Source organism: Odontesthes bonariensis, chromosome 20 (assembly GCF_027942865.1).
Source record: "Odontesthes bonariensis isolate fOdoBon6 chromosome 20, fOdoBon6.hap1, whole genome shotgun sequence".
NCBI classification, from domain to species: domain Eukaryota; kingdom Metazoa; phylum Chordata; class Actinopteri; order Atheriniformes; family Atherinopsidae; genus Odontesthes; species Odontesthes bonariensis.
The window spans coordinates 13387221-13394340 of record NC_134525.1 but is presented as its reverse complement, the minus strand read 5'-3'; the positions used below and the strand labels follow the sequence as shown (position 1 = coordinate 13394340).

Here is a 7120-nt window from a genome sequence, read left to right as displayed (position 1 = left end):
TATTTTGTTCTTCATCGGGCTGTTTACTGAATATTTCTGCATTTAGTTTCTCACTTCCCCTTTCACCACAGCGTACATAACTGTGTCATAACTCATTCTCTCAAAAACACAAGAAGACGGGAAGACAAGAGGAAGAGAGTTAGATGAATTCTGTTCTTTGAATAAAACAGAGAAGCTAGTCACACCCGAGTGTAAATTCCATAGATTTAAAACACGTCTCTAATTTCATCTTCAAATAACTGCTATACACTGGGTTTGTATCATTTTTCATCCACACTATGGTTTGGAATATTTTGGAGGTGAAATGTTAAATCTTTTTCAAAAACCTAGTGAAAACCTAATGACGCCTTCAACCACATTTTTAGAAATGAGAAAATTCTAATATTTCACAAAATCAGGCTGCCCTCTTCAAACGTATTTTTTTTAAAGGGACAATAAAAACATCCAGTTTTTACATGGAAAGTATCTTTTATCACCCATTGTCTCATCAGTTTTGTCAGAGTGTATATATCTACAGATAAAATCTGTGCAAGATGATTGCTGATTTAATGTGATGTATCATTTCGAATGGATTGTGTAATGTAAACATGTAGGGCTTGGAAAAAAGTCCCGGAGAGAGTGAAAAAGTCAACTTTTTAAGATGACGCAATACCCACTTCCCTTATGACAGGGTGTCAGCAGGAACAATACAAATTCTTCTTCAGCATCTTAGTCAGGTGACTTTCAAACAAAGTAATCTGATTCAGCCTTATTCAAAAGCACTCTCTACCAGCACAGCTTTATGACGGTTTAGTTGATTTCACCGTTAGTTTAAGATCACTCTGTGGGCTTGTTTGGTAAGAAACGCTTTTTATCACTTCTGTTTTGTTTGGTCATTCCTTGTGAACTCCACTGTAATTGTATTTGCTGGTATTTTTGCTTTACTTCGGCTGCCAAGAAAGCATCTCACAGCTTGACCTAAGTTGCTGATCATTCTGAATAAGAGACAGAAAGCTTTGACTGAAGTGGACATGAGGATGGAAAGACGCTGTAAAGAAGGAGCAGTCTTCACTAAATGATCTAAAATGCCTGTTTCTTTCAGGGCGCCTGTGTCTGTGAATATGGTGACAGTTAGCACATTACTGACTATCTTCTTTGTGTCAGGTGAGATGTTTGTTCACTTATTTATTGCTGGAATCCTTTGCGGTCTGAACTAGACGCAAAGCGAAAAGACTAGTTCTAGTTTAGACTCAAAACCCTTGTTGTCTTTATTAACAAACTTTGATATTAAATCTACAGATGCACTGGCCTCTTGTCCTAACCCTGCTGCACTCGTCATTACTACACCAGAGATTATGGATGCACTAAGTGGATCTTGTTTGCAAATCCCATGTACCTTTGCTGCCAAAGAAGAAGGAGAATTCAACGGGAGTCGAACAAGCTTTGGAGCATGGATTAAAAGCAATCCTAAATTTGCTAAAAATCCAGACAATGTGATTTTCAACAGCAGCACAAAACAAATATATCCAATGAGAATCACTGGAAGCCTTACTCAGAAAAACTGCACAACTCTGTTTTCTAATTTAACTGCAAAATACACAGACACATACTACTTCAGAGTAAATAATTGGCCGTTTCAGGCAACAGCTTCATGTAGTCCTCTTCAAATAATTGTCAAAGGCAAGTAATTCAGTTTTTTATTCTCCCATGAGTTTGTAACATCGAACTTAAACTTTAGGCTAGCTTCATTTTGCTTGATTGCTGCCACCTGATCTCATGCCAGAACGTGCAATGCCTATGTTGATCCCTGTGCAGAATGTTGCCATTCCAGAATCAGGGCTGTAAAACTAGACAACTGTCTTAACTCGTTTCCCTTTTCTGAATATATTGCTGGAGTTTATTGTCTTCCTAATTCTCATCACTTGATGGCATACATTTTTGACATTTCACAGTCTATGACAATGGACTGTGGCAATTCTATGTTTTGGAGATGTGGACAAACATACCCATTACATGTTTTCTGGTGAGACTGGGTTGTTGATTTTCAACAATATCTGAGGTTGAATATTACGAAAAAGTAATGGACAATTCTTTTGTTTGTACAAACTGTATTGTGCTGTGTGTAAAGGGTCTGTTTGATGCTAAACCACAGATTCTGCTTGGAAACCCACAATCAACATCTCAGGTGAACTGAAGGAGAGAGAGTCTGTCACCATCACCTGCTCAGCTCTCACTCCCTGTCCTCACTCCCCTCCTGAACTCACCTGGAATCTCCAACAAAACTCTCACAGACAAATAGAGGAAAACACAGATGGAACCTTTACAGCTAAAATCCAGGAGACCATCACTCTGTCAGACACACACAATGGAAGCAACATCAGCTGCTCTGTCAGATATCCTGTGAATGCAGGAAAAGATGTCAAGACAGCAGAGACAGAAGTGACTCTCAGTGTTTCATGTAAGTGATCCTGTCAGCACATCATGGTTCATCTGTTTCTGATTAATAAAGTTAATGTGTCACATTTGCCTCAGATGCTCCTAAAGACACCTCAGCATCCATCAGTCCATCAGGTTTGGTGTCAGCAGGTAGCTGGATGAACCTGAGCTGCTCCAGCAGAGCCAATCCTCCCATCAGCAGCTTCACCTGGTTCAAGAACAGCACACATGGAGCCATGAAAGTAGCTGAAGGAGACTTTTACAGACTCAATTCAAAAGATGGAGGAGTTGATTACTGTGCAGCCAAAAATAACTAGTCAGATTTCACTCCATATTTATTGGCATAGTTCAGGTAAATGGAAAACTGGGCTCTTTTCAGCAGCGGAGGGAAAGTAGATTATGTTTGATAGTAAAAAAGTTACTTATATTTGCATAAAATAACCATTGCCAACTAGGCATAACAACCTAACACTTTCATAAAATGCAATGCTATACAACATGAGAAAAAATGGAGGGTATGAAAAAAAGGATATTCTAGAAACAACTATGTAAAGTATGTGAGAGCAAATTTATTATTTCCCATACTCAGCATTGTCAAAAGCTTTTTTTGCTGCTTCTTCTGGCACTGCTGTTGTTGTTTTTTCTCAGTGTAAATTTCAACAGACCCATTCTTGACTTTTTAACATTTAATGCTTTGTTTCTTTAGTAACGGAGCAGTCTCCACCATGGCCAGCTGCTGTTGGAGGGACTATTGCGACCATTCTACTCATCTGTGTGATTTTTCTCATTTGGTAAGTAGAACAAAGTCTCAGTCTCACCCTGCCCTATATTCCATTTCATGTGTGATTTTTTAAAATTTTTTTAATGATGACATTAATTATCTATACTTTTGGAGCAATAAATGTGACCTATATGTCTTAAATATTGAGTTGAACCTTTGTCCATTTTTATTACTTTTCCTGTTACTGAGGTTACAAAGTCATGTAAATGTTGGCTCCAAGGGGAGGGCCAAATGTTACTGGCCCATGCACATGCTCCATTCACTTTCCCCAAGAGAGTGGATGCAGCTAAGTAGAACACCCCCTCTCTCACACTATAAGCATGTTTGCGCAGCCAGGAGTCTCATCTTAAGACACATTTTTATTCTTTGGCTTTTAACACATGTTGAGACTTTTGCTCTTGCTTCTGTTATCGTGTTTTATTGTTTCTGTTGTCTTTTCCATATTTTGCATGTTTATTGATTTTCGTCTGTACAGCACTTTGTCGCAGCTACTGTTGTTTTAAAGTGCTTTATAAATAAAGAAGTAGTAGTAGTAGTAGTAGGAGGAGCTTCTGTTGCTATGTGCATCAAACATGGCAGATTGCAGGAAACTGCTTTGCAGCCAGAGAGTTCAGTTTGTGTTTGGAACATTTGATAATATGGAATATTATCAATATTAGGTAGCACTGAACTAACCACTGCAACTATAAAACATAACACGGGAAATGTGGGAAGCTGCTATGATGATTCTAGGGAAGCTAGCATTAGAAAGCTACATCTGGAAAATGTTGGTAATGATTATGAATCACCAAGTTGAAAGAACACTGCTGTAAATGCAGCACATTTGGGTTAGAGTTAGGGTTATTTATTTTTCAAGGCTGTTTAATTTTATGAAAAGGATGTAAAAGCCACATTACCTCACATGTAACGCTTGATGAAGTGAACTGGCTCAGAGTGTCAAGGTAAAGTACCTAAAATCTTTACACAATCGTGGTTTAAACCTTACTCTGATAATGGTTGAAGGCAAAGCATATAGGATACTCCTAATTATGATTTCCAAAAATCTAGAATATTTTTTTTTCATTTTCTTATTTTTGCTAGACTTTACAGTTCATTCACACGTGCCACCCTTTCCAAAGTTGTGTGCCCCCCCTTAAGTGTAATATCTCTGTTACAGCATCTTCTTTTTTTTGTCCGTGATACAATCCCGATATGATTCATTTAAAAAGTTTTATGCGTTTGTAGCGTAATTCATTGGCGTCCTTGATACAGCGCACTCTATTCCGACGTCTTGGGCCCTTTTACATCCAAAAGATGTTTGAGACAGATTCAGTTAGAGTTTGAGAATAATTTACGTCATGTTTAGTCATAACTGCAGCAAATTTATGTTTTATCCACTAAGTATGTTCATGTGGTCATCTACACTTATATACCATATAAGGTTGTTAGGAAATTATTATTAGAAAAACATAATTGTCATTTGACTGTGCTTGGAAAAACTGTATTTACTGTACTGTGTTTTTTTTTCTAGGTGGTTAAAGTCAAAACGTCCAACTTCACATCCCAGTCAGGTGAGAAAACCGTAACATCCTGTAACATCCTTTAACATCCTGTTGGGAAACCAGACAAACATTTTTAGTTTGCCTCTGCGGACGCAACATAGAAGTTTTCTGTTCCTACGTCCGGTTACAGACTGCTCTGAGGATATTGCCTCATTGAAAAAAATTGTGAACTGATCAAACGTCAGGAAAAAAAGAAGCTAAACTAAATGTAGGAGAGTTTACCTCATTTCACATGTGGTCTGTTTTTCACAGAGTCTGGTTCTACAAGAACCTGCCAGCACAGCTGAAAACCAGGACATTCATTATGGAGAGATTGACTTCTCCGTGATGAGACTTTCCTCTGACTCAGCGCATGAGGCCACACAGCAGCAAAATACTGTGTATTCACAGGTGAATGTGCACAAGGCAGGTGGCGACATCTACGCTTCAGTAAAGAGGAAATGAGTCTGTGGACATGCCAACGATTGAACCAATATTTTAGTACAGAACTTTTGACCTTTTTCACAGAACTTTTATATCTAATCCAGTTGGTCATCAAGATGTTCAAGTTGTTCATATGAATTTTTTTTTTATTGCATTTAGCGATCCTCTATGGAACTCAAAAGCAGATTTGTTTTTGCTTTTCTAACAGAGACAAAGTGATGTGTGTCAGGATTCATTTTAGGAGATGGACCCAAATGCAGGACTAATGGAGGAGGAGGTGAAGACAGGCGATGATGATTTTAGGTTGCCTTACTAAAACTAAAAAGAAGGCAGGATAGTAATTCTCCGTCTTCGTTGAGAATTCTCAGGTTTGTTTCCTCCTCTGAATAAAAAAAAAAGCGTTGTTACTACTTTGCAGCAAGAGCCAGGATTTAGCAATATTTCAAGCCTGATATTGCAAATAGTCATTTATGGGTTGGGCCAGGCAAGATCTCTTCTTAACAGTGAATTAGTATCAGTTGCAAACACAAAACAATACAGCAGAAATACAAAAGTCACAGTTTGAGGGAAGACAAACAGATAAAACAAAACAACAAATCAAACCTAGCTTAAATCTGATGTGTCCTAAACACATTCTGTGACACAGACCTTATCTTTTGCACTTAATTTCACACAGTCCATTAAATTATTTCTGTGGATTGTACGCAAACCTGACTTGTTTTAATCAAAATACAGATGTAGATCTGGAGGAAGGCAGCTGACAAACATAACAGATGTTCATTTATTTAAAGAACAAACCAAAGGCTCTACTAAGCCTGTAATAAAACTGTCACTTTGAGGTAGATTTTACTAGAATGGAGGAAAAGGGATCACACAAATGCCTAATAATGCGCTGGTGCTAAAATCAGTAAACTGAAAACAGAAATGCCCGATCTACTAATTAACGACACAGTCCACTATATAGTCAGTCAGCCATTTTGTGTTGCTGTTTGAAGTTTCAAATGACAGTTTTCATTGGCAATGTTGTGCATTACAAACATGTAACAATGCTGGTGGGGCTGATGGATGCTAATGCTACCTACAGCTATCCACGTTAGGGATAGCTACCGCTATTGTTCTCTGAGAAAATAACACTCCTCCGTCATCTTAACGTGTATATCTCAACGTGTATATCTTAACGTGTATATCTTAATGTGTATATCTTAACGTGTATATCTTAACGTGTATATCTTAACGTGTATATCTTAATGTGTATATCTTAACGTGTATATCTTAATGTGTATATCTTAACGTGTATATCTTAATGTGTATAGGTACCATATTTAAAACTTAATTTGTTCATTCAAATCAGTAAATGTGTCGGGGTCACGTTGTAATGTTGCTCGCTTTTGAAAGATCGTGGCTCTAATAAAGTCAGGTGTTTACCAAGAATTGTTTTGTTCTTACAAGTTTAATTGTCTCTCATGGGATATATATTTTTTTTATTATTACTATTGTATTGAAAATTTCATATATTTGTGTATTAGATACATTTATATATATACACATATGGATGCCTGGAAAATGCCAATTACAACATGTTCTTGACTACAAGCAAACTTGTGCATCACAGCAGAAATATAAAGATGCAAAACTAATTCAAATAATTAAGCCAGCAAGCTCCTACAAAAGAAACCAGGAAGTAAAGCTTACTACGTGCAGAGGGAATATCAATTTCAAGAACTTCTACATACAACATGGAATTAGAAAAAAGGTTTGTTAACACTAAAGCAAAAAAAAATAATAAAGAACATTACAAAAATCCATAGACTGCATGAGTTTCTTATTGTCAACTCAGAATATGAGAGAACAGATTGTGTTTAATTCATGTGGAATTCTGTACTTGTGGTATCTCAGCACAATGTGACATACCACAATACTGTGAGTGTCACATACTTCTGCTTTATTGTCATGATGCTAT

General features: G+C 37.2%; 1 protein-coding gene across 1 annotated transcript; it reads left to right on the top strand.

The window, feature by feature from the left end:
* The first annotated feature begins 751 nt into the window (after positions 1–751).
* LOC142370513 (myelin-associated glycoprotein-like) lies at positions 752–6915 on the top strand. The gene is made up of 9 exons (XM_075453092.1): positions 752–836; positions 1082–1143; positions 1279–1659; positions 2132–2437; positions 2512–2731; positions 2763–2767; positions 3122–3206; positions 4707–4746; positions 4990–6915. The coding sequence occupies exons 2-9, from the start codon at positions 1101–1103 to the stop codon at positions 5179–5181; spliced, it is 1272 nt and encodes a 423-aa protein (XP_075309207.1). The 5' UTR covers positions 752–836; positions 1082–1100; the 3' UTR covers positions 5182–6915.
* Positions 6916–7120: the final 205 nt, after the last annotated feature.

Bases quoted from the DNA above. Each gene is read 5' to 3' on its own strand.
- LOC142370513 (XM_075453092.1), top strand. From the start codon at position 1,101: ATGGTGACAGTTAGCACATTACTGACTATCTTCTTTGTGTCAG. The intron at 1,144-1,278 runs GTGAGATGTTTG...TTAAATCTACAG, and splicing joins GACTATCTTCTTTGTGTCAG to ATGCACTGGCCTCTTGTCCT. The intron at 1,660-2,131 runs GCAAGTAATTCA...GCTAAACCACAG, and splicing joins TCTTCAAATAATTGTCAAAG to ATTCTGCTTGGAAACCCACA.